General features: G+C 41.7%; 3 protein-coding genes across 7 annotated transcripts; 1 reads left to right on the top strand and 2 right to left on the bottom strand.

Annotated features, from left to right (window-relative positions):
• The first annotated feature begins 235 nt into the window (after positions 1–235).
• On the top strand, positions 236–4,592 carry spc25 (SPC25 component of NDC80 kinetochore complex). Of its 2 annotated transcripts, none has more exons than XM_047601975.1 (7): positions 236–347; positions 1,102–1,269; positions 1,806–1,871; positions 2,063–2,209; positions 2,324–2,449; positions 2,621–2,719; positions 3,379–4,592. In XM_047601975.1, exons 2-7 carry the CDS (start codon positions 1,119–1,121, stop codon positions 3,501–3,503), a joined length of 714 nt encoding a protein of 237 aa, XP_047457931.1. In that variant the 5' UTR covers positions 236–347; positions 1,102–1,118; the 3' UTR covers positions 3,504–4,592. The 2 variants fall into 2 exon arrangements, with proteins under 2 accessions (XP_047457931.1, XP_047457932.1); XM_047601976.1 differs by having other exon boundaries at positions 265–305.
• Positions 4,158–9,873, bottom strand: nostrin (nitric oxide synthase trafficking). Of its 3 annotated transcripts, XM_047601973.1 has the most exons (17): positions 9,770–9,871; positions 9,522–9,640; positions 9,239–9,324; positions 9,057–9,140; positions 8,794–8,856; positions 8,610–8,691; positions 8,460–8,522; positions 7,260–7,358; positions 7,037–7,162; positions 6,631–6,729; positions 6,432–6,557; positions 5,912–6,020; positions 5,705–5,793; positions 5,492–5,617; positions 4,602–4,863; positions 4,420–4,512; positions 4,158–4,348 (listed from the first exon to the last, which is right to left on the bottom strand). In XM_047601973.1, exons 1-17 carry the CDS (start codon positions 9,804–9,806, stop codon positions 4,212–4,214), a joined length of 1,800 nt encoding a protein of 599 aa, XP_047457929.1. In that variant the 5' UTR covers positions 9,807–9,871; the 3' UTR covers positions 4,158–4,211. The 3 variants fall into 3 exon arrangements, with proteins under 3 accessions (XP_047457929.1, XP_047457927.1, XP_047457930.1); XM_047601971.1 differs by having other exon boundaries at positions 4,420–4,515; positions 5,492–5,793; positions 9,770–9,873; XM_047601974.1 differs by lacking the exons at positions 9,057–9,140; positions 9,239–9,324; positions 9,522–9,640; positions 9,770–9,871 and having other exon boundaries at positions 4,420–4,515; positions 5,492–5,793; positions 8,794–9,039.
• Positions 9,874–10,215: 342 nt separating this feature from the next.
• On the bottom strand, positions 10,216–26,869 carry cers6 (ceramide synthase 6). 2 transcript variants are annotated; one of them, XM_047601915.1, is made up of 11 exons: positions 26,506–26,869; positions 25,495–25,600; positions 25,273–25,403; positions 20,349–20,406; positions 17,862–17,912; positions 17,626–17,730; positions 15,546–15,674; positions 14,325–14,431; positions 12,687–12,843; positions 12,535–12,558; positions 10,216–11,544 (listed from the first exon to the last, which is right to left on the bottom strand). In XM_047601915.1, exons 1-11 carry the CDS (start codon positions 26,673–26,675, stop codon positions 11,386–11,388), a joined length of 1,197 nt encoding a protein of 398 aa, XP_047457871.1. In that variant the 5' UTR covers positions 26,676–26,869; the 3' UTR covers positions 10,216–11,385. The 2 variants fall into 2 exon arrangements, with proteins under 2 accessions (XP_047457871.1, XP_047457873.1); XM_047601917.1 differs by having other exon boundaries at positions 17,638–17,730; positions 26,506–26,868.
• Between the last annotated feature and the right edge of the window lie 545 nt (positions 26,870–27,414).

Below are 27,414 nucleotides of genomic sequence, written 5' to 3'. Positions count from 1 at the left end.
TGCTGTGAGGACCTCATGTTGTTCCTGTCTGCGCTTTAATATTCAGAAGGAAGTCACATTTTGATTGATTATTAAGAGTTAGGTTCAAATATCGTCGCCTCTGAAAAAAAAGTGTTTGATTTGACTCATTCAGTTGAGTTCTACAAATGGTCAGTAGGGGGCAGTAATAAACCTTTGTTGTGTCTAGTCTGCGGCACATTTCATCAGAAGAAGAAGGGAAACAGTGTTACGTGATTTCCGGTATTCAGGCCCCGCCCCCCGCACGGACCGCGGATTTTTGAAAATAACGAGTTCAACAACAACACGTAAATCAAAAATAGTTGTCCGGTATACGCAGTTTTCAGTATGTGAGTATTGCATGCAGATTAAATCGAAAGCGTTAAACTAACGCTACTTTTTAAACGACTCCTTTGGTTTAATTTGCTGCCTAGGCAACGTAAAAGCTGGGGAAGTTTACTAACGGCTAATATTTTTTCAGCTAACGTTAGCGAAGACATGCTAATGTTGAAAAATTGGCTCATAAAATTAAACCGGGTTGTTGTTTATGTATAAACGAGCACTAGGTCAGTACATTTTACTGGTATTGAACAGGGAGGGACAGTACAAAACTCGTTAGTTTGACTGTATGGGGATAAGCGGTTGATATTGTTTCAACTAATGCACATTTAAGCGTCACATCTGCTTCTTTCACTTTTGCATTGATTTTAATTCTAATAGTAATAAATGTTATACTAAAGTAAATGCTATAACTTTAAATCAACGTTTTGGATTTTACAAATACACATTGTTTTTAGGTTGGTTGGATATTGGGGATGTGGATAGGAGGGTTATGATGAGTGTGTCGCATATCATCAACAATGGCTCATTTTACTGGCTCAGCTGAAACAACAGTCTTTTTGTTATTATTATTATTATTTCTCAACTCCTGCCGAAGGGAATCTTGACATTAGGATCAAATAAATAACATGGTAACAGTAATGACATTAACAACAAAAATCCATCCACTTGCATAGGAATTAAAAAAAATACATGTAAGAATAGTGTTGTTTTTAATCCATGGAGTGAACAATGTGCAATGTGTGTCTGTTGCTTTTATCACAGATTCGTATTTGAACATCATGACGTCCATTACTGACCCAAACTTGAGTGATAGGTTTGCCAGCGCAATGGAGGAGATCCACAACAAACAGCTTAAGACATATGAGGAAATCATCGACATCACTTCTGACTTGTCCCAGTCACACAAACACTTTGTGAAGTCAGCACTTGGTAAGTTTTTAATGAACTAAGATTTTATGCTCCTGGTGCCTCTAAGTCACAGTCACTACAGAGCAATTTTTAAAACTCTTTACCTGGTCTGTTTAGTTACATAAAGGAGTGTAGACGATCACTGCAACAATAGGAATAACACTACAGTGTGAATACATGTAGGTTGTTATTTTTTGAATTAAGAATAACTAAGAATACTTATACTTACTTATAAGAGTATTTAGAGAAACATTTTAGTATTTTCAGTAGTTTCTTGCTTTGTTGTCTTTTGCTTTAACGTATGTAGTCACAGGGTTGAGTAGTTGTGTTTTTAGAGTATATCATGACACCATATCAAAGTTGAAGACTATATTTCACTCGTAAATAGTTGTCTCTCTGTTGTTAAAGTACCTATGAGTAGGAGTTCAGATAATCAATTTGCAGAAATTAAATATGGTATTCATGATGTGTATGATCACCAGCAGATGCTACTTAATCTCACACATTGTGCCTAAATGCTAGATTTAACTGGTCATTTATTGATGTTGTTTTTTCAGATACATGTTTAAAGAAATGCAAGGATGATGAGATGCTGTTTGAGACAATACAGGCGTTCAAAAGAGGTTTGTTTTTGCATAAAGCTGCACAGCATTACATCTCTATCTTGCCATGCCACTGATTTATAGCTGTTTGTTTGCGAGCATCACCCAGTATTTGTCTTCATATCTGTATTACAGTTCCTGATCTGTTGGGACACAAGCTTAATTTTGTTATGTTAGGATTTATTTGGACCGATGTATTGTCTCTCCCCCAGACCTGGAACACAAAAATGCGTCGCTGAAGGAGAAGCGGCATGCCGTATCAGAAACGATGTCTGAGATTCAGGAGAAAGAAATAGAGAAGGAAGACCTCATGCAGAAGATTGAGAAACTTAAAGAGGAACAAACCAAAAGAAAAGAGTGTAAGATGATACTTAAAAATAGAATTACATTGAATTTTGCATTGGCTATTGCATCAAGTTTGTCTTAGTAACTAATCCCTCCATCTCTTTTTTCTTTCTTCTGATTTCTTTCAGTAATCGAATCTCAAAATAAAGCAAACAAAGGTCGACTAAGGAATCTCCAGAAAGCCAGACATGTCTTTCAGGATCATCTGGGTCTGGAAATACGGACAATTCGGGGTGAATCGCAATTAGTTAAAGGTATGCAGACACATTAACTACTTAAGTTTTTATACACTAAAGCATTAAGTGTATTCAGTCAGATCTTCATTTTTAAGGACTGTGTTCTGGAACAGTGTCCTGGTTCTGTCTTTCACTGAAATAAACACAACTTCAGAATTGAGTGAATGTGTTTGTTGTCCTTCTTTAAAGGTGAAAAGTTGCAGTTTGTTTTCCGAAACATCAACCCTTCTGATGAGGACAGCGCCTACGTTATCACAATGGGGATTACAGAAAGTGGATCATACCAGAGTAAGTTATACTCACTATCACAATTTTAACGAAATCTGTTTGATAAAATTACCAAACTGAATCTCCAATATGAGTCACATATTTTTCTTATTGTTGCAAATACTTAATACAAATACTTACTAAATAATATAAGAGCTTAAAATGGCACGGACAAACCTAATGGGGCCTTTAACCTAATATTTTGTTGCAGATTCCTTTCAACTGGCCTCTGAGAGTTTTATACTTTTATAGCTCTTTTTATAGTTTCATTGATGTTTAATTGGATTAAGATCAGATATCATAACAGGCCATATCAAAGTCATCATCATCATTATCTCATTTGTTCCTATATTAATGAGATATATTTTGGTTCACTGTTCTGTTGAGGAGCCACGACATGTGACTGTACAGATTCAGAGCGTCATTGTCAGAAGCAGCAAAATGACACAAAAAGTAATTAGGCACAGAGTAAATCCAGGATTAATAAATCTCTTCTCAAACTGCGTTCAAAGAAGCAAATCAGTTGGAAGTTTAGCTAACAGGCTGCTTTGAAGAACAGCAGGTGGATTTAGTTTTTTTTCCATGGTGTTTGTTGCTGAAAAGTATTAAACTTTATCTTGCAACAGGCGTTGTAAATCGCCTCCATAATGTTAACCTATGTCTTCAATTTCTTGTTACAGTCGTGTCAAGTGACCCTGTGCTTGAGTGTCTGTCAGTCTTGGAGAGACGTCTTCAGGAGACCAATAATTTACCGGCTTTCTTGGCCAATATCAGGAATGAGTTCATCTGTCTGACGCGCCGTTAAGATTGAAAGAAAGAAAGAAAGAAAGAAAGAAAGAAAGAAAGAAAGGAGGTTCTTGCTGCAGCATGAGCTACTGAAAGCAAGGAGGATGACACACAGTCATCAGAGAGGGATTAACAGGTCTGTAAATAAAACATCAACTGCCTTTTAGATTTGAAATAACTATTAAAAGACACTTAAGTAGTTAACACAAGTTAACAAATGTCCTGTCTTATTATTGAGACACTGGACCTGTTACTGGATTACAGGAAACAATGTGATTGGCATTGAACTGAAAAATAATCACCTTTTGATGTAAACACCTTTAATTTATTTTATGTTATCGTTCATTTTGCCCACGGTAGGAACATCACAGAAGTACTGCAGTTTTATTTTCCTTTCAATCATACTGATGTAATGAAGTATGTGTTCATTAAATACTCTCAGTTTAAGTGTACACAATGTAGAATAAATAATGGAAAAAATAACATTAAACATGACAGTTCTTATAAAACATGAAACTTACAAAATACCCAGTGGTGGGCTGTGGGAAGAAAAACAAAGACTCATTCTGAAAGCTTTTGTCTATTAACCATTTTAAGTCATGAATGAAACTACCCTGTACATACACAGAAACTTAGACATCTTTGATATTTCACTGCTGTTTAATTTTTGGCCGTGTAGAAATGCAGTATCTCTTGTGTATCTTTTGCTGTTCGTTACTCTGCTCAGTCAGGCGTCAGATGTTTCAACACTGGTCAACATGGGTAACTCCTCAACGTAGGTTGACGGGAAGTGGCCCGTCTTCCCGCTAAGAACGCCAAACCACCAACCATTTTCTTCCTTGGAGTAAATGTCTAGAAGATCTCCTGCGAAAGAAATCGTCAGTTATCAATCTTTACCTTTGTTGAAGATAATTTGCAGCTGAGTCTCTATTTACCTTCTTTCAAAGCCAGCTCATCGTCCCGTGTAGGTGTGAAGTTGTACAGTGCTTTGCATTTCCCGATGCTGTTCAACTCTGGTCTCGTTTGATCTGCTGAATGTTTTCATTGCTTTAATTTCCTGATGCATTTACAGATGTTGTAATTAGAAATAAATGTTTATACTCTTAAAGTGGATCACCTTGTCCTTTGTTGTTGTCCGTGTGAGGCAGGCCTCCGTTAGCCGTGCCGCCACTTTCTACAGCGTCGGTTTCCACTTGTGCACGCGTGGAAGTGAGCTGGTCCGAGGCCTCGACGTTCGGTGACGGCTCCGCTGACTCTTGTGTCATGAACTGAGGTGGTCCTTTGTAAATGATGGAAGATCTCAGTGACTTCCGGGATCTGGTCGATGTTTTCCTGAGTTTCACTGGACGGGTCAGCTGTACTACACTATGTTCACAATCCTGAGAGGACAAAAAAAAAATATATATTAGTTTGGTCTGTAGTGTTTAGGATGAAGATAGATAAAAAGTACGTACAAAAATCTGCGTGTGAATTAATCTTCAGTGATTTACTGATAACAAACTATCAGCTATGATGTGAAGGCTACGTACTGTGACAGAACATTTACCAAAACCACTTAGCAAGTTGGCCGAAAAGTCAAAATGGATAAATTGTTTAAAAACTGCAGCTGATGAAACTGGATCAGATCTCCAAAACAACAACAACAAAAAAAAGTCTTTTGACCTATGTATTTATGAAATGACTTCCAGTTTAGAATCATCAGAAAAATATGTTTGGCACATGAAAAGTTGACATGTGGGGACACATTATGCAAAAAAAAAAAAAAAGAAATAAATAGGAGCCACTGTTCTACAATATCAGCTCTGTTTAAAATGACAAAAATGAAATTCACAAATGCTACTAAATCCTACTTCACAATAGATGCGGTGGATCTGCTTTAAACGGTTTCCTCTAGTAAGTGTTTGCACTCTGACAAGAGCCTAACACTTTTCCTATCCACCTCCACCGTTTATATTTCATTACAGTTAACGCCGCGGTCACAAACACCAACAGCGAAACGTCACTCACCTTATCTTTCCATTTCACAATGCTGTCACCGAACCTGTGAAATGACTTCGGCCTCCCTTCCAGTTCTGACAGCGATACAGAGAGCTTGTGGTGAGTGGCCTCGAGAAGATCCAGTTTGAGTGTACTCTGGAGGCGACAAACCGCATTAGTGAACACTGGAGAAACCCTCCGCGTGAATGACGAACATCCATCAGCGCGCGCGCGCCGTTTTACCTCGTCGAGCTGCTGTTCGGTCTCCTCGAGGTTCTTCTGGTTTGAAAATGACGGATTTTCTGCGTACGTTTTCATCAGTTTTTCGATTGCTGCGGCGAGACTCGGAAATGAGAGCGGCCACATAGCAGACTGGGCAAACTTGCTTTGGCTATTGCATTGCATTTTTTTTTTTTTTTTTTTTTTTAAAGGACATTTAACTGAACTTGCCTTCGCAGTCTTTCTTTGTTTTGTTAATACTGTCCTCCAGACGCTCGAGTTTGAGCTTGATGGCGTCTCTCCTCCTGTCTTTGCCCATCAGTGATTTGCTGTCCTCCTCCTGAACGCAGATAACAGGAAACAATCAAATCCTGTCACAGTCTTGGTTTACATCAGCACTAATGATGTACATTTTGTGTTACAAGTAAACACATTTGAAGTGGGTAATGACTAATAAACTGCTTATGTCTATGCAGTGTGAAAGTCCCCTTAAGAATACACTGTTGTCAAAGAAAACCTGAGCAGCGCCTGGTAATTTCTTACTAATTTAAAATGTCCAACAACATCCTCGGAAATATACAGTAGGGTGTAGTAAAGGATTCATGTCGGGCGCCGTTACAAAAATAATTACATCTTTGTGTCTGGCTCCCATCAAACAGATGCCCCCTTCAGAGGTGACGTGGGTTCTTCTTTGAATGGGTGAGTCATTGAATGAGTCTGTGGTTCAGAGAGAAAAAACGCACACACTTACGAAATAATCAACCATCAGAAATTCTGTTTTGCTGTCCAGAGTCGTGATGTTGTTTTCCTCTATCATGGTTTTTATGTCTTTGTCCATGTCCACCCTTTGAATTGCCTGGTCTATCTGCCTCTGGCCCTGGAAGAAGCAGAAGGAGGTAAGCGTGTGCTTTTTATTTGTGAGGGTCGGGCTGGAGGTCAGGGCGCCTTACGTGTTGGAGGGTCTGCCCAAAGCCGGACATATGGAGGTTGTATCTGAACATAATGTTGTACAAAACTTCGATTCGCTGCTTCTCCAACTCCTGTATGATCTGAAAGAGTAGAATTTAGTTATGCTTTCGTCAGCCTCTTCAAACTCCTGGACGTACCTAGGCTTCTGGAGCACTTAACACACAATATTTTGTTTTTTATCGCACCTGCTGAAAGCTCTCTGGAGGATCTGGAGCTCAGAATAACAGCGCCAAGATAGTAAACTGATCTGCAGGGTTTTATACAACCAACAGCTGACTAGCTCAGCTCTTATTACAAATGAGAGGGTTCACCCACAAAAATCCACTCTCCACAAGAGGGACTGCTAAATGCACAGGACGCTGACAAGTAGGAAGGCATTATTCCCACCTGGTAGCAGCTCTTCAGTGTGTTTTCCCACTTGAGTCTTATCTGATGACCCTCCAAGTTGATATTAAAGTACTCCTCATCCACCCGCGTCTGCACATCCGCTGACTTGGTCAGCCTGTTGAGCATCTGCGGTCAAGAGCAAGACGAAAAGCTTTTCAGCAAACATCCCGTCCCAGAATCAATAAGAAGAAGTGTCCACTGACGAAAAGAAGAATATGGTTACCTTTTGTTTCTCTTTCTCAGTGGAGATTTGTTTGTTGTCCTCAACGAAGTTGAACAGAGCCTCGTGCTCTTTTGTCAGTCCGACTAATTTCTTTTTGATCTGTTCAAGAACGGGAACACGAGGTGAACATATTAGAGGAAAGGACGCAGGCAGGAATTGGTCCTGCACCACTGCAACGGGGACCAGCCACAATTCATGGGTTCCCCGCTCAACAAGGTGAGTTGACACGCCCCCAGCTTAGTCCCCACCCCCATAATTTATGTATATTTTACACACAGACATAATGCAGTATCTACTGTAGTGAGGCACACACAAGAAACAATGGTCAGAAGTAACTAGTAACCTTAAACTGACTTTCTACTCGACTACATTTATGTAACAACCATATGACACAGTGAGTAATACTGTATATGTATGTTAAGGTTCAAAGTAAACCTTATTTCAGCTAGTATTTTTGTATATTATTATGTAGCACCACCTTGTTAAAGATTAAACCAGTAGTTTCTAAACTAGACGGCTTCTGTCATCCCACAAAAAGCAGTGAGCTGCCACCATCACATTTCAGATGTCTGAGCTGTTAGCAGCGCCACCAAATACTCCTCTCTGGTTTCCTTTTAATTAATGTTCATATGACGCCGTATCTTGTCAAAAATCAAACTCCGAGTTAAAAGTATTAAAGTAAAAGCTGTTGTAAGCTGTCAACTTACATAACTCGTGGTGCTTCATGTCAACAGCTAAAATGACAACAGCCCTTCATAAGGTCAAACCTCACACTGACTCATAGTAAGTGTGTCTCTTTTGCAGGAAGGCCTGTGAGGTCATGTGACAAGGACAAAAGCATTGTGTGCGTTTACCCACTACAATGAGGAAGGAGTTTGGTTATAATGGTCGTAATATCTTGAGTGAGTACAGGAGACTTTATAACACGCCATCAAAAATGAATGGAGTGTCATAGTCCCTCTGTGTTGTGATCCTACTTTTAATGGCTCGTAACGGGTTTAATGCATTATTAAAGCTCACATCAACCCTGCTAATGCATTATGCATGCACCGTAATGCATTGTTCAGGTATAGAAGTCTCTCGCTAATCATGTCACCATATGGAATTCACTTGTTTACAGCCACAATGCTTAAAAAGGTTCAGCAGGTCCACCCCAGCTGATTCTTATACAACATCTCTCTTTTGATTAAAATACTTCACCTTGAGTTGCTCACTCCAGTTAGCAGTAACAAGTTTTCCAGTCCTTTCAATGACACTGTCGAGCTGCGGAAACACGGAAAACCGTTAAGAGACACGTTGTAACGTGACTGAAAGCTAGAGCAATGTATAGAGAAAGAATAAATTACACACCGGCCTCTTCCTTTTATTATGCTCGTCTAAGACTTGTCGTAATTCCACGATCGCTTCTTGCTGAAAGGCGTTTCCTAGTGACCTGAAATGAGCACAGCGCACCATGTTTAACACCAGATCTCACTAACATTTGTTTAATCTGTAGATAACAGCGGCCGTGAGGTGAAGTCGGGTTGAAAGCTACCTGTGGGCGTCTGCTCTCGAGTACATCTCATCTGACACATGACACCAGGCGCTGTAGGTGGAACTGAGCGGGGAGCCAGCATGAAAAGGTTAGAGCTGTGGGCTAATTAGCCCAACACCTGCCTGTGTTTAGATCACATCCAACTTGCTGTGTGCATGCTATTTTGAATGACACCATTATTTCTGCGCGCCACATGGCAGCTAGTCCCCACGAAGAGGTCACGTAAAACAGACAGAAGTTTAAAATTCAACAGTGGCCCTTACTTGTTAGGCATTCCTCTGGAGACTTTGATGAGTTTCCCAGCAAGTTTTTGTAGGCCTTTAGCATATGTGAGTTCCATCTCAGCCCTAAAACAGGAAAATGTTGCAGCAGAGGACAAAGCCGAGTCACAAATAGCTCCCGTCGTAATCCAGGCGTCTTCTTCTAAGTGTAAAACCGAACCTACCTTTGCTGAAAGACTGTCATGAGTTCTTTGCAGAAGTACTCCCCATTTTTTGAATAGCGTTTCACGTTCTGATAGAGTTGGTTGTACTGAAAGATAGCCAAGAATACCCCATGAGATTGTGCCACGGGGCAATAGGCGCCTGAAACAACTCAGTTCAAACCAGAACAAAGGCATTTGTGGTTGGTGATAGTTTTGCGAGGTGTCTAATAAGACGCACGCTCCAATCTTGCGGTGTATTTTGGATATAAACACTGCCCTCAGTTTTTAAAAAAGGAGTACTCACGGAGCAGGTGCTGATAGGGTCCTTCATCTTAAGACTGTGGCGGTTTGTTGACTTTGGACCTGGAACTTTGACCACTCTCCTCCCAAAGTCACTCATGCGGAAATCACCTGAGCCGTCGCCTGTGTGCCGTAGGAAGGAAAATTCCAGTGCGAGGAGGGAATAAGTGTAAACTTAAGCTGGAATTCAACCTGACACAGGTGTAAAGAAAGGGCCTGTTATAAACACTAAACACACACACTTACACCTACCCAGGCAAATTGCCGGCCAAAGAATATGTATACACATGACAAATGTGGAGTAGCTTCATGTCCCGTTCAAACAAACTGAGCCACACTTTCTAATGAGTCACCCTTTAGACTTTAGTTTAAAGTTAGACTGGAAAACCTGTAACTAATTCTTGAATGGTTAGGAAATAATTTACTAATGTTTTATAGGCATTTGCAGCTGCTTTTGGTTTGTTGGGTTGTGTCTGTTTGGTAAATAACGTGCCGGTTTGGTAATGTGATGCAACAACCAACCTGTATTTACTGGAGTTTTCTGTCAATTTGGTGGAAACAAGATGTGAAGCGACACTGATATGCAGCATGTTGCACTTGCTAGCAAACAGTGAACTGGTAAATGCTATATAGGTAATGTTCAAGTGTATAGCATAGCACTGATTTTCAACAATTTTCCAAAGAGTCTTACTAATGGCTCGAAACTCATAAATCTTTCCTTTATTATATATTGACCACTAGCACTAGCACGCACAATATATAGTGCCTTAATGGAAAATGCTAATTTGGCCATCTAACAAAAATAGAAACCCACTGACTTGGAACGCATTATCCTTTATCTCGATCATTCAGCTTATACAGCAGAGCAAATTAAGTCATTTACCAGCTATGCCTCTTTGCAAATAAAAGTAGCTATAATAGGTGAATGGTTGATGTTTAAGCGGAGGAATCTGAGCCTGTCCCTCTTCACACCGTCTAGAGTCTAACTGTGGACGTATTAACCACCAAGCTGCCAGCGTTATTCCCCTCTCACTGATTAAGCTCATTCAAAACACCCACACATATTTGCAACCTTCATGTTTTTTTTTTGTTTGTTTTTTTATTGAATAATTCAAACAAGTCATGTCTGCCTCATAAGAGGACAAATGGCCTTAAATGTAATGCGTACCAGAATACTTAACAAAATGCTTCGATAGGGAGTACAGCGTCTAGCCATGTCTGATGCACACACATAATACTGTTATTGACATCTCATTTACAGGAGTGGAGAATGCTTGTATTTCGTGAGCGAAGACGAAACTCAGTCACCGTTTTTGGCAAATCTTTGGGGGTGTAGCATTGAAAGTAAAACCGGGGCCTTCAGCGTTTTTTTTGCTAATACTCGTGACGTGAGGGAAAATGACAACAACAACAAAAACAGCTGTGTTGTTTCAGATAATTAGACGTCTGGCCACGACCTGCGAACATATTTATAAAAAAAAAATAAATAACATAGAAAGACACAAACGTAGGAGAACGCACCCCCAGTATGCCAGACCGCTGTATGTTAAAGTAGCATGCGTACACCACAGAGTGGAATGCTGTCATTCATTGGCTAAACAGAGAGTGGGTTGTACCGATAGGAGTACTTTGATATTGAGTGCAGTTTGATGCAAATACATAGATGAAGAGAAGAAATTATGCAAGGAAATTATTAAACAACCAATTTAAAAAAAAAAAAAAAAACTGCATTCACATAAATCTATCCAGAACCTCCAGACAGGCGATGTTGTTCATGTCTCCACCATACACTCAAATACACACACGCACACAGATAAATGGATGGTGTCTGTAGCACGGCTCCACCGGCGCGACGTCCGCTCGGCGAGTCAGTGTTCGTCCGGATACGGGGCTCCCGTCAGGTAGCCGTTGGTCCCGTGATTTCTGTTCGTCCCGTTGGTGGCGCTGCTGTGGTGCTTCTGACTGGGAGGGGGGCTGTCGTCCTCGTCAGAGCTGGACTCGATGTCGCTGCGGTCGTCTTTAGACACCTGTGGAAATAAATAAATAAAGCCAGGGAGGGCTGGAGATTACATTTTTTTTTTTCTCATTAAAATTCTTATCGGTTTCATTATCTGGGGCGGCCGAGCATGACGGCGTTACCGATGAGCTCTGCATGTCAGTTGTTCAGAAGGCCCAACGCTGCATAAACTGGAAAGTCTAGTTTGCAAAGCTATAAATACGCCGACCTCAGACCGATGCCTTTTACGTCTCCAATGACAGAAAATAACTTTTGCAATTTCTCAGTTTCAAGAGTTTGTTTGCCGTTTTTGCCCAATAAAAGATTAATCAATGACCAAAATCATCTTTTGATTATGAACTAGACAGCTGGAGCCGTATCCAAATATAATAAAACTGTAAAGGAAAGAGTAATTACAGGTATACCAATAAAATAAGTTGGTTGGCTGTCCACACTATGATGCATGCAAAGGATTACATGGTTACTAGAGCTGGGGGTCTTCAACGTAGGGACCCGCTACCTTCTATATTAAACTCAGCTAGTGCTATTTATAAATATACATTATTATTATCATTTTGCATTCAATATTAAGCCATTCAAGTATTAATTTTTTATTTCAAACAGGTGCAACAGTAGGGTGGCTGTGCAACTGTCATAAACATAAACATATCTATATATATCTTGCACTGTTAGCTTCTCTTATGCTAATTTTGCTCCTGGGATTTCCCCCTGAGGACTAAATAGGCTCTCGGCCAATTGAGGGGAACCTGACGGAGTAATATGCAGCCTTGCGTTTAGCTCAGCAGCGATAGGGGGCGGGGCCTACTGTGTACAGGAGGCTTAGATTGACGGGTCTCGGCTAGGGTGAAACAGTGACTGACTGAAGCACCGACTGAAAAATAATGTTCTGCCTCCATTTACCCCTTTACTAAAATGTGTTAATGATTTAAAGAAATGTAAATTTACCCATGAACTAGAGATATGAGATCTAATAAAATGTAAAACTCTTCAGGGTACTTACATGTAACGGATTCCATTTTCCCACCTTTGAGGCCGCGGGTTTGCATAGAGGATAGAAAGGGAAAATGTGTATTTATAGAGCGGCAAACAAAGTCATGCAACAACAGGATTACGGGGCGGAACTCAAAAGTGGAGCTGAGCGTAGTGACTCACCTTTCCTTTGGAGATGGCTCTGCATGCTGTCTTCACTATGAGGTAGGACCAGAAGGAGTGAAGGAGCTGCAGCAGGATCAGAAGCAGGTTGAAGACCCACCAGGATGGGTAGGGCCCTACAATCTCCCAACTCTCGAACAAAGTGGTATTTAAAATCCTTCCATAGCAACAGAGGGAGAGGGAGATAATTAACTCAACATATCTCATCAGAAGGAAGCACAAGGGTTTAATGCTCTCTTAGCGGGGGAGTTACTGTATGTTCTGAGGATTTGGCACACAAAGCCAAACAGATGCCACTGAAGAGAGATGTTGTAGCTCTTTGTCTTTCATGAAACATCTGGACAGAAATGGTGTGTGTGTGTAACACAAACAGGTGTGTGCATTCAAAGAACCATTTTGCTTAAGTAACACAATGAATCTACATGCAACTGAAACTAAAGTGACGTTTGATCAAAATTTACAAGATCCGTGTTACATGCATCCCCGGATCAATTCTTGTAAATGGCAGTCTGTGAATCATCCTCCAGATCCTGAAGCCATGGCAACAGCTTTACAGTAATGACAACTTTACTAACGGTGTGGTGGGGGTTGACAAAAATGTAGCGTGTGATCGTCATATCACGGGGTGGAAACAAAGGCAGAGAACTGTGGGGTGCTGGCAAAAAGCATTTATTTTTATTTTTAAACTGCACTCAATGGGCCAAATCCGAGAGCCTTTTTATATATATTAAATTCTTTCTTCAGAATGGGTCACAATTTTTATGGACAACAGCTTTAAATCCAGATGCTGAAAATAGCATTTTAGTGAAAAACTGATGGTATCTAAGAGATAAGCAGACAACTGCAGCTGTCTGATTCTGAAACTAAGATGTGTCTCCATTCACTCAGGAAAGGTGTGATAATGTTATTACAGACAGATGAATGCCACGCGTACTTTTGAAGACTATAATTTAAATCTCACCACATGTCATCAGAGATGCATTCAGGAATTACTGTAATCACTATTTGGAAAAGCCACTGATTAAACTTCCCTCTACTGTTTAGTCTACATATTTGGATGAATCAGCTAAATCATGAAATGCTTAACGGATCTAAGGTAAGTGCAAAACCCTAAAAATAGACAACTCCAGCTGTAAAGCTCTTTGCGAGCAGAAAAGTAGTAGCCTTCTAACAATCACTTCAAACTCTGCTTTCAACGATAAAACAATGAATATAATGATCCGCTTTTCCCTTTGCTGGACTGTTTGGCTTTCTTTGAGGGGTTGAAGCTGTTGTATCCATAGTAACCATTATTAGCATTTGAATATCCAGAAGATCTGCTTAGAACGCAAAACCGAGAGATCTGATGAAAGAAACGACGGAGGAGAAAGAAAGAAAGAAAGAAAGAAAGAAAGAAAGAAAGAAAGAAAGAAAGAAAGAAAAGTCACACTGAGGTCTTCACAATTCTGATCTGACATGCGTCTTCAGAGATGAAGAGCGAAAATGTGGAGAGCATCTTGGGCAACTCAGGCACAAAATGTTCTCCAGTCTCTGCCCTGTATGCAAATGCATCAGGTTGCTGCTGCTGCTGCTACTGCTGCTGCGTTCAAGGCAGCCATGAGAAGAATGCTAAGCTGCGAAAAGCAAAGAAGAACTTACCAGATGGGGTAAACTCCCAACCTGGAACTTATGAAGAGAATTGCAAACATTGCAAACAGGAGGTTGCACAGTATCTGACATTTGGCATAGTTGGCCATCTTGGCAGCCTGGATTATAAAAAACAAACAAAACAACACTTGATGTAAACAGCAGTTTTAAAATATTAATAATATTAAAAATATTAAAGTAGTTAACGAGCTACACAGCACAGATCACACCCTTGTTCTTCATGCTCTGTGCTTCATCACATTCAATTTAAAATGTTATGGAACTTAGAAACTATGTCATAAGTAACACACACATTATGACCACCTCCCTAATATTGTGTAGGTCTCTCTTGTGCCTCCAAAACAGTTGTGACTCATCAGGACATTGGGCCTTCTGAGGGTATTGTTAGTGGGAGGCCTTTGGGTCCTATGGGCTGAGGGGACGGGGACTCTGTGGATCATCCCACATATACTTGGTCAGTTTGGGATTGAGGGAATCTGGAGGCCGAAACCATTTTTGTGTGTGTCTGTGTCAGGCTGCATCCTGCTGGGGATGCCTGCTGCCATCAAGGAGTGTCATTGCTATGGGGTGGGGGGTACCTGGTCTGGTCTAGGTGGCTCCTACGTGTCTAACTAACATCCAGGTCCAAAAGTTTGCCAGCAGAACATTGTATTGTCACATTGTATTGTTCTTTTTTCTGTGTATATCTCAGAAAGTACTCTTGACTTGCTGCGCATTTATAAATTTTTTTTTTTGTCACCATGCAAATGAGGTTAGAACCAAACTCTTCATTTTGTCAAAACAGTTCCCTCAAATATATATTTTTAGTTTTTCACAAGGCTCTTTATTGCCTTCTTCACTTGCCTTGTAATCTTCTCCCATCCAGAGTTGACCTCAATCTACTGCAGCAGCTCTCACTCGACTCTGGGTTTTTCAATCAATACGTGCTCCCGTGCGCGTGAACTTACACTAAAGCGACACACACCTACCCAACAAACATTTAGTAGCAAAGTGTCCACTTTGCATTTGGGCTTTGTGTATTAGAATCGCTTCATCTGACACCCACTCAGACTGAAGCTGAGACTTCACACTCTGCCAGGTGCTAAAGCACAGAACGTGAAGAACAAAAATGTGCGACTGTCCAAACTCGCATCTACGCACAAAATAAATAAACGACAATGCGAGCTGGCTCACTGTCCGTCCGCAGCGTTTAATTCTCTCGTCCATCCTCACCTCTATCAGCACGTCGGCTGCGTCGTGGAGGCACATGACCAGGGTTCCCACTCGGGCCATGTTGTTCACGTAGGAAAACACGATGAGGGAGATCGTCGCCATGTGGTGCAGGAACATGATCAGGAAGTCCTGGGGACACAGTTGCGGAGGAAACGTTACGCAGGTACAGAAAGAACGCTAAAACATCACTGCATGCAGCACATGTCACTACAAACACAAACGGCAAATAATACACCCCCCTCATGTCCGATCGTTCGTGAACACATGGTGCTCAGTGCTGTGGAAATGGGGCCCTCAGCAGACTGTAATACAGCTCCCTCAAAATGATATTTGGTTTCTTTATTTAAGAGACAGAAACTCCAATTGAGCCAAAAGCCATGTTCCTCTACTTGACGTCAACATGTAAGGAATAAACAAAACAAAAATGTCTAATGTAAATACGTGACAGTTTAGCTATGGTCCTTTTTTTTTTTTGGTATGAGCCATTATGTTCCAGATAACCTTGACGAAGGATCTGGACAGGACAGGGGGAGGCACTCCTCTAGCAAATCTGAAACGTGTCATGGCGGCAGCTCAAAGCAACGAGAACCGGCCCGAAATGGCTATCGAATGAGAGGGGGAGGAGGAGAAGGAAGATAAATGATGCAAGATACAGAATGAAAGCAAGGCAAGAGTGTGCAGGGGGAACATACTGGAATTGGCAGGGGGTGCAGAGGACCTCCTCAGTGTAGTGCTGTGCATGAAAAAACTGAAAGGAGAAACAAAAACAGACAACATGCCAAACAGTCAACAAAGAGATGAGGCAGAGTGGAGGCATACACAGCATGGCATCATGGGAGCTAGTGTGAGTGAAGTGTGGCTGTGGAAAGGGCACAGCTGGGGATGGACTGGAGACAGGAGTAAGGCCGCGGCTGGAAGGCATGCAGATTGATACTAGATGAACCAAAAGTGTAGATGGAGTGGGATGAAGTTGGTTTGGAAAACATTATCACAGTCTGTATGAAGTCAGTTTTTTATTAATCATGATAACAGTTCAGTGTGCATGACTGATTTTCTGCCACTTGTGAACTCGTGAACTCGTGAATAAGCTCACGAACGACACAACTGTACTGAACCTTAACAAAACGCTCACATTTTCAAAGTTGCGAATACCACAAGAGAAGGTCATTAAAGTTTATCGTTTCCCAGTGGTTAGCCTGCTAAACTGCCTCGGTAAACCCCAGCTGTTGCCTAGCAGCGCTGTCCTCAGAGCTCATTACCAGATATTACCACTAGACCTAGTTTTGTGCGCACAGCTTCTCATGACCAATCCGCAAAGGTGCAATTTGAAGGCACGACGCGGACTCGTTGGATTTCTCACGTGTCACCTTCAAATACAACTCAGCTTGAGCTTGTGGTTACAAGAAAGGTAACTGTACGCGCAACTCCCAAACCCGCAAATTCCCACATACGAGGTTGTGAACACCAAAGAGGGCCGTCCACGTGGACTCTTCTTGTGAACACAACGCCACTCGGACGCAGCGGCAGTAAAGAAAGCCCAGGTGTAACATAACGTTTAAATGAATGCTGCTGGTTTGCTCACATGGCTTACTGACAAAGTCGAATGGACGCAGCCATAGCTCATAGCAATTACTTTCACTTGTGCTTTCTCAAAATGTCACAATGTCTGCTGTGAAATAGATCGGTTTTCTAACCGCTATAAATAACTGGCTTAACTCAACGGGTGTGATCTGCTCTTCAAGCTCTGAGCTTGTAATGGGACAAACACAAAACTCCAACAGGCACGAAAGACTTTTCTCAAGTTTGAATGTAATTTTCTGAATTAAAAGTGCTAATCCTTTATACTCTCTCAATTTGTAGTTATTTCACACGTCAGTGAGAATACGCTGAAGCATAAAACTCTATTTTTGCAAAGCAAACAGAGTAACCGTTACAGAGCCTTGTGATATTTAGAAACAAGGTGCACGTTTGGACAAGGGTGACAATAATGTCTTTTCTGCGATTTAGATTCAGCACAAACGAGTGACTTAGTCAGTCAATGATTCAAAATGCACGGTTTGGTGGTTTCGGTGTCACTTACAGTCTTCCTTACCTTCCTCCTGATGTCTGTGAATTGGGAGAAGAGTAACGACAGGTAGAAGGACAGCTCCAGTATATAATAGTAGTGGACGTCCACAGTCAGAGGCTGGGTGAACACACAGAGCAGCAGGGTTAAAATAAATATTTGAGAAGTGGTAAATTCAGTAATGCAGCATCATGATTACTGAAGAAGAGTAAACACTGCTGTGTTAGATGCGCTGTGTATAGCTGTCTTACCTGGTAAGGGTAGTTGTACCAACACTCTTTAGTGTTCCATAACCACGGGGTCTGCGGAAAATGAAAAGAGGGACTTAATATAAATACTTTTAAACCCTAAAACATTCTGCAATCTAAAATATCATTATACTACAGTTGAATTACTAAACCTAAGAGAGAAGAGTAGACTTTAATGAGAAAACTCTGGGGTGGGGATATATTCAAGGCTTTGTCGTTCTATCCTTGTCTTATAAAACTAAATGATCGCTACAATGCAGTGTCCTGTCCTGTCGAGAAGAAGCTGGACTACACAACAACCTCAGGGGGTTGTAGAACCCTGAGTAATGAGGTTAGGATATAAAGGGAAATGGTAACTGAGATACTAAAAAATGTGTTATAAGCAAACAGTGACCCATCGCTGTGACTGAGTTTTCGTCTGCGCTCCTATCCAGACCAGCTCTATTAATAAACCCCACAGAGGCTGGAGGCTGCAGTAGCGATCGCCAGACACTGAACTATTTTCACAAAGTGCTTTGTCATGCAACTTTTGTCTCTGGGAGACCTTTCTTTTTCTTCCTAGACGATTGCCGCGGTCGTGGTAATTTATGGGTTTTCATGAATATATGTATGAGTTGTATTAAACCATGTCGGCCACACGTTCCAGTGATATTTAGTTAACTGGCCTGTTACCATGTGCTGTATTTCTGAACTCTCATGAGTGTGGCAAAAGGTGCCGCTTTGCAGTAACCTCAGCGCACGCTAGAATTTCGAAACTTTCTAGTCACGGTTAACAGTTTTTACTAGAAATGCTGATTCTCCCCTGAACTAACTAAACACAGTTCACCACCTCACAGTAACACTGAGGTAAAAGGGACTTTGAGAAGCTCAAACTTCAAATAAACTATTTGATTGCAGCGTAGGTGCTTTGTTTCTCAGACAGGTTAGCAAGTAGTAGCTAATGCTTGGAACAAATGCTACATGGAATACATGTATTACACATGCGTCCTGGCCACAATGTCAGAAAAGGAAAACGCATTGTAATTGATGAATGTTCATTTGTAGGGAGTCTTTAAGCTCATCATAGTTGTTAACTAACTAAATGATAATGGACATTTCAAGGGTTAGAGTTGTAATCTGAACTTTGTCTGGGTCTGTAAAATAGCCAAGGACTGTGTGGATATAACTAAATAAATAAATACAAAATCAATGTGTGAGCTTTCAGTACGTGAGAGCGACTTTACAACTCATTATGTTCCAAAACTTGCAACATATCCCCATTTTGGCACATCTCTGTTTATTTACATACAAAGTGCAAAACTGTGTTTACGTGGTGGCTAAAGGTGCACATGGAGATGCTTTTTAATGCCAGGTGTACTACTGTGATAGGATGCCACTTGTGCAACCAGTCCAGTCGTGAAATTTCCTTGCTGCTAAATATTCCTCAGTCGACTGTCAGTGGTATTATAACATAGTAGAAGCCATTGGGAATGACAGCTACCGACAGCTTCTCAGGCCACGTAAAATGATGGAGCGGGGTCAGCGGCTGCTGAAGTGCACAGAGGTCGCCCCACAATCCTCCATCTGGCAGTCTGAAGGACCAGTCTGGGTTTGGCAGTTGCCAGGAGAACAGTACTTGTCTGACTGCACCGTGTCAAGTGTGAAGTTTGGTGGAGAGTGGATTATGGTGTGGGCTTATTTTTCAGGAGCTAGGCTCGGCCCTGTAATTCCATTGAAAGGAACTCTGAATGCTTCAGCATACCAAGAGATTTTGGACTATTCCATGCTCCCAACTTTGGGGGGAAAGTTTGGAGATGGCACCTTCCTGTTCCACCATGACTGCGCAAACCAGTGCGCAAAGCACGGTCCATAAAGACATGGATGAATGAGTTAGGTGCGGAGGAACTTTGAGTGACCCGCACAGAGTCCTGACCCAACAGAACACCTTTTGGGATGAATTAGAGTGAAAACTATGAGCCAGTCCAACGTCAGTGTCTGACCTCATGAATGTGATTCTGGAAGAATGGTTAAACATTCCCATAAACACACTCCTAAACCTTGTGGAAAGCCTTCCCAGATGAGTTGAAGCTTATGTCATATTAAACTCTACGGATTAAGAATGTCACTTAAATCCACATGCGTGTAAAGGCAGGTGAGAGAATACTTTTGGCTATATAGTGTATTTTTATATATCTGCACCAGCAGCCCAGCTGAAGGCTTAAACCACCCAGTTCTCAATGGAGGTGGTAAATTCTGGGGTGTGTGTGGGTAGTTGATGCGAGGGAGGTGCAGTAATTCACCACAGTTGGTGGTTATGTCTCTCAGTGTTGGGACGCACTGTCTCTTTAAGAGTCAAACTAGCTAGTCTGGTTGTCCCCTGCTGTTGTGGCTGGAGGTAAAGGGACACTGATGTTTGCTTACGTTGACTCTTTAGCTATTTATACAATATATTACATACTCATATAATAATACACAGTAAATACAGCCAATTTGTCTGTAAGAGAAACTTACCTTTTTAAGGAAACGCACTCCGTAGGTAAATATGTATAGATAGAATGTAAATCTCCACCTGAAAAAGATTGAAAACATAAAATTATGCAAAATAATTAACCACAGACTGACCACTTGATTTATGTACCCTTTAATCTTTAGTTTGGGATACAGTAATATTAGGTTATGGGCTGTCTGCAACACAACTACATATGTGAAAGACAATTATATTTGTGATTGAAGATAACAATCAGTAAACTAGAGAGCAACCAGTTTATAAAAAGAAAATATTAAGCTGTATTGCATCCTGAAGTCGTGCAATTGCGATGCACCTCAGCACATTAGTTGCAACACCCATAGTGTGGCACACCCTGTGGCTGTTATGTCTGTAATCGAAAATTTAAATTGGTGCGAGATTGTCTAAACTTTTCCAGTTCTGCAGATGAGTTACTCGAAACTGGACGGCACTGACTCCACAGTGGTGAGGTCCGGAGGGAAAAAATGCTCACTCCGTTCATTCCCAGCGCCTCTCGCGCTCTGTCATGTTAGCCCCGCACATAATTTACAGTAACCACAGCTGCTACACAATGGTGGGAAAAGTGATCATGAGGTTTGGCTCTGCGGAGAAGAAAACTGCTTCAGCTGACACGTCAGTGATCAAAGACTTGCTAAGCGGGGAGATGTGGATATAAAGTATAGCCAGCTCACGACAGTCAGCAAGTGGGAGGAAGGATTTAAGGCTGGCCAAGTGGGCAAGTATTCTTTTTACACAAAACACAGAACAGCAGCAATGACTGATCTTACAGCAGTTTTATTACCTCAAGCAGCTTTTTGTTGGATGCAGTTTCGACAGAGAAGTTATAAGAGACCCCAACACTAAGCCCCATCACAGCTCTCACTCCATTTTTACTGTCAGCAAACTGCTAAAAATGATTTCCCCAGGAGAATATCATTACTTTTCCTGACCTGTGGCTTATTACAGAGAGTTTTTAGAAATGCCGTATTATTTGCAGTAGCAGCATTATGGGAGCAAGGAACTGATCTCAGCCTTTAACTGTTGATATTGTTGAAGCCCCGGTGCATATGTCCATGTATTTCTTTAAATATTTCACTATTGGAAGTAGTTGGGCCTTCTGTGACGTGGAGGGAAACATCCACCGATAGAAGCTTTTTCATACTTTAAATGCTGCTCCGTGAGGTTCCTCCAGCTGACCTCAATTCAAACACGTTTTCACAGCCACAGCCCTGACGCTCAACCTGACATGAAGACTCAGAAGGAGAACAGGGAAAAATCCACACTGGCTCCTCACTACAGGCGCACCCAGCCGACCTTCCGCGTCCGCGTCCAGGATACCCAGCTGTAACTCCTTGAATGAATGTTTTTTTTTTTTTTTTTTAACACGTGTCCCGTGGAAGCCGTCATTAACTACTGCTGTCTGTGCTTGATCAACATCAGCGTTGTAAAGCCAAATTAACTGGACGAGTCTACCTGGCACACAGCGGAGGCTGTTGCATGGCAACTGGTTGATCAAGCCCGCAAGAGTCTTTTTCAAGTGCTGTTGAATCACTGCTATATCTGTACAATCACAGTGATTCACAACTGCTTCCCTTGAATAGACGTTTTTTTTTTTTTTTAATTATTATTATCATTATTATTTGGTTGAAGAGAAACCTGACATGTCTTTCATTGAAATCTCAGCTGTTTATTTGTTGTACTGTATGTAACTATCCATTTACACATTTAATTAGATTGTGTTCTGTAAAAGCCGTGTGTGATAGCTGTTAAAAGAATGAGGTTAGTGTGTTATGAGACATGAGGCCAGCAAACAACGCGCACACTGCAGTGTTTACATGTTACACAGTAAGTGTAATCTTATGTAATGTGCCTTGGGCCTTTTCATAATTGCTTAATCATACACTATTCCTGAAATATGGTGAAACAGGACACTTTGTCAGATCCACTGATTAGGACGTTGCTTGGGGCATTAAATAACTGTTTGGGGGAAGCGGCTTCACACTCAGTGCAGCGTTGGAAACAAAATAATGAAAAGCACATTTAATTTAACTTTGTCACTTCTCCAGGTTGGAAGTCTGAACATCACTTAGCAGCAGTAGTTTGCATTCATACGGTTCAACAGAACGATTAACCACGAAGCTCTACCCCCCCCCCCCCTCCGCCCCCCCGCCTCGTTAAATGAGCAATTACTTTCCACGCGGTAACAGCTGTCCCCTCCACCTTTTGTGTGTTTGGTTTAATTACTAGGCATGATTTCAAATTGCTCAAATCAAAAAGCTTGTTATTAGCAAGTTACTTTGCTGTGGTGCCAGAAAACGGTGACTAATTTAAGGAAAGACGGGTGTGGCTATCCTCATGTAGGGAACACATGTAAATGGCTCATCTCTCAGCGGTCCTATCAGCGTCTGCTGAGCACGAACACGCTTATTATTAGTCTGGGGAGCTGCTTCTGGGGAGGTGAGTCGAGTTGAAAGGTATTTAAGTCACACACCTACGAAGCCGTTAGAGTGAGAGCAGTAATGGGGGATGCTGCTTTTAAGGGACGAAACTTTTTTATTTGAATACGTACACTATTTTTTGAGAATCTACTGCATATTTTTTGTTTAAATCTAATGAAAGTGAAGCTTCGAAGTTTTTATTTTTATTTTGTGAAAGCTATAAACTGAAACATAACTGCAATGACCACCAACCTATACAACTACTAAAAAAGGGTTTACATTTCCTGAGTCCGCTCTCTTATCAGCAACACTATAACTATATGTTACGATAGGTACATTTTGCTACGCTAACCATAACCAGAGCTCCGTGCTAACAGCTCTGTTCGATGCTAAACTCACCTAAAATAGCCAAAGCTTCATATTCAGCACACAGATATGAAAATCACTCGAAAATCACTCGTCTCCAAAAGCAATAAGTAAAATGAGGTTTGTATTGCAAAGGAAAAAAAGAAAAACAGCTCATAAGGTCTTTCCATTCCATTTTAGCATACGTCCGATATTAAGAGACGCCAAATATAGACTTTCCACAAAACAATAACAACTATAAATAGTAGTTATCAGTCTTTCCTCAGTAATACAGTCTCTGTCTTTTAAAAGGGAATGAATTGCATTATTTTGCTTATGATAATTTCTTTGTTCCCAGGAAAAGCAGCAGCAGAAGGAGGAGGAAGACGAAATCAGACAAATGGGGCTGTTAAGGACATCAAAGCATGCTCGTGCCTCAGCCATTTCTAACCGAGGATAACCGAAGAGAGGAAGAGCTCCACGGTACAAACTCCACCGCAAGACGACTACCACTCTTAATTACACATGTTGCCATCTATTATATGAAGTTATTTCATACTTGTTTCTCGGACTGGCTCTTGAAGATTTCATTTTTTTTGTAAGAATCAAGTTGCTGCCGAGCTCTTTCCAAACAAGTCCGCTCACAACGCTGTGAATTTGCCAAAATGAGAATTCGTAACAACAAAAGTCCCCGCAGAGTCTTCATTATTTCCAGGACAAATGTGTCCGCCACATACCCCCTGTTTGCATAATGAAAAGAAAAGACAACAGATCAGCCATCCTGTCAACTGAGGGACTGTGTCCTATCGGTCTGCAACAGCCGTGCACGAGGGCCTAATTAGAACACAATCATGTCTAGCAAGGACCCAAGCCAGCTCCGGTTGGAGAACTGCACGGTAGGCAACTCAGACAGACAACCTGGGCGAACTGTTGCAAAGCCCAATGTTGTCAATGACGCAGAATGCAGATAACGGCTCTGGCAAGGCTGTGGCTTCAACAGAACGAGCGCAGGCTACACGCGTTGTCCGAGAAGCCCATACATATTCCAGGAGTGCCACTCCAGACTCTTCTGAGTTTTGTAATTGGAGTCCAGAGGTCTAATCAGCCAACAGAGTGCTACTGAGTGAACAGCAGCCTCGGGTGGATCAGAAGATGTGAGGCTCCCTGCGTCTCAAACTGCCAGATTTGCTCTACTGGTGTCAGACATGACTCTGGTCTGACAGCGACACTCGCTCATTGGCCTTTAACATCACACTGCTAAGTAACTACAATCTCCCTGATGGCAAACGCTTTACTGCAGATTAGCCAGTTCTCTTTTACGGACCGAGTGGGTTTGCTGGTTTGCATTGGGACACGTTTGACTATTATCCCACAGCAGTGCCAGCACTTATTTTGCAATTTTCATTAAGCATGTAAGATACAGTTCTGGGGAACTACAGCTGAAGTGGTATTGACTGATAAAGGACCAACAGCAGTGTTTGCTAGGGGTTGTGCAGACAGCTGAAATGATTAGGCGGTTAATCAACAGCGCACATAAAATTAATTTTCATTTGAGTAGGTTTTTTTCTTGACTAGAATGGGACACATTCACATGTAGCAGGGACTCAAATGTGAGGATTTGCTGTTTTTCCCTTTTTATAGCAACGTGTAAGTGTATTATTTTTGGGAATAGGACTGTCAGTCAAAGACAAAGAACGCAACACAAAGACTTCACTATTTGTTCTCTTCACTATAGGCTCTAAAACTCCCCTCCATAACTCATCAAGCTGTTCTTATGAATGTGTGCTCTTAGGCGGCCACAGCGTTTACCTCCACTCCCATGTAGTATGGAAATGAACCTGCAGATATGTGACCCTTGCTCAGATAAGGTCGTTTATCACGCCTGCTTTTACTACTGTCAGATGTGTGTTATTAATGAATGGTAATTTGCCGCAGCTTATTTAAATCAGTCTTCAGTGCCAAAAATGTATTGCTTAGCCACAATGAAACACCATTGAACTAATATGCAGATGTGGCGGTGACTGTAATGGATGACACAGTCAGGTCTCAAGACTGTATAAGCTTATTTTCACAAACCTGGATGTTATTTCATGCAGAGACCGGCAGCTATTTTAAGGAATGTATTACGTTATGTAGTCTGTCTTACATGCTTTCACAGAATCTGGCAAGAGTGCTGGGCTTCTCCTGGTTGCGCCTCTGTCTAAACCAGCGCTGGATGGTTCGCACATCCCAGTCCAGCTGCTTGGACAAGCCTTCCAACCTCTTCTCGTCTGGGTGCTGGCGACAGAATGCAAGCATATGTTAGGTGGTGCAAGTTTCGACGGTAAACCAGATTGCAAACTCTAACGAGCAGAGATCAGTGTATCACCTTGGTTATAGCAGTGAAAACCTTCTCCAGGATGGCGTTGGGTTGTGCTTTTTGTGGCCCGTTGGCTTGGATCTTCAGGCCCATGGCGCATGGTCTTGCAATAAACCTGCAAGTAACAAAACATCAAATCAGGCCGAGTGCTTTTTTCTTTGTTAATATTTAGGAATCGGACACATGGAAGTGAGTGATGCAGTCAAGCAAATCCATTCATTCTGTTTGTCCTTCTTTAATTCTACCTGCACATGACCACGTCTTCATCACAAATGGACTAAAACAAGAATATGAGTGTAATTTTATCTCAAACTTTCTCATCTCAAAACACTTGAACTGTGCTAGTTTGCCAGCTGAGATGGGTCAATACACAAACGGCTACTAAACCTAACCAGCACCAAAGAAATAATATATAATAAATAAATAAATAAAGTCCTCGATATGTGTGTCAATTATACACCAGACAAACATCACGACTTCTGGCTTTAATCACATTTCGAATTTCATGCAGCACACTGAGCGTGAGTGAAGAGTTTATTGTGGAAATCCAAGGCCTCGCTCATTACTCCCTAAAGAGGCTACTGACTTCTGCCACACACTGATGTGGTCATAATGGCTGTGTGCCATACTGTACGTTGATGAGTGCACAATAAAAAGTCAGGGATATGGAGAAGCACCACGGCACAACTGGAGCAGCAGCCTGCTCACAGAGATTAGTAACAGGAGCCTGGTCTTAGCATGATGGTTTACTGAAATCTGGGATGAGGGGACAGCAGATTGGCCAGGTACGGCAACTTATGCATCCAGTGCCGACAGCGCGTAACGCTGCAGGCCTGCAGAAAGAAGGATCATCAACCCTGGTGATTTGTGGGCTAACCAGACAAGATGCCATTGTTTAGGTAACACGCTGACAAACATGGACAGCGGTGCCCGTGCTGCATCATTCACCGGAATATTTAATCGACAATAGCAAAACCGCATCCCAGCCACCTGGATGATCGCATGTGCGTACGGACCCACCTTTCGAAAACCAGCCGTATCATAAAGATGCAGAATGCTAAAGGACACGCCAGATAGAGATCCTCGGCTTGCGGGAATGTTGCCTCATCTGTGTTTTTTAAGTCAGCCCAGGTTACGTTGTGAGGGAGCCAGAACCTCTCATTCCAAAACCACGCCAGGATACCGGCCATCTCCCTGCAGCAGACACGTTGACCGGGTCGGAAATGAAATCGATGTCCCGCTGTATCTCGGAGCTCTCTCGCAGGCGATCTGGCCGTCCAGTCGGCTGATGGTGAGATATCCGTGTGCGATCGCCGTCCGTCCGTTTCCCCTCAGCTATTCTAGTGTAGGGAAGTAGACTCAATCAGCTCCTCCGCAAGTGATTGGTGCGTTGAAATGTCATGCAATACGGCCAGTGCACGTTATACCGGGCCGTACTACGGCGTAATAAAGGTAAACCACTTTCTGATTCGCCCCTTAGAATAACATCCAATAAAACAGTGTGAACGTTTATTTCTGATCTGACTACAATTACTGTTTTTTTGTTTTTTTATTCATGACACACGTTTTACATATTTGAAGCAGACATTTTGTAGCATACCCCTACAATAACCTTCCCATCAAGTGAGATCTAATTTTAAACACAGTGGTACAGCCAAACTCAACCCGATCCTCAATCTATTTTAGTAAAACAGGGAGATGTTAACACAGTCAATATAGCAACACAGTGGACATACATCGTGCTCGTCAAACTCTGACACCTACAGACAGTTCGGATGTACTGGTCAGACCATTCGTATAATATTATTTCACTTTAATTTACCGCATCATTATTTTAATATAAATTCCGGATAATTTAAATATATGATTATCAGTATTATACATATTTAGGTTTTTAGGTATTTTAGAACACATCTCCGTATTACATTG

The sequence above is a fragment of the Mugil cephalus genome, chromosome 12, assembly GCF_022458985.1.
Source record: "Mugil cephalus isolate CIBA_MC_2020 chromosome 12, CIBA_Mcephalus_1.1, whole genome shotgun sequence".
NCBI lineage: Eukaryota > Metazoa > Chordata > Actinopteri > Mugiliformes > Mugilidae > Mugil > Mugil cephalus.
This window is presented reverse-complemented; position numbering and strand designations above follow the sequence as displayed.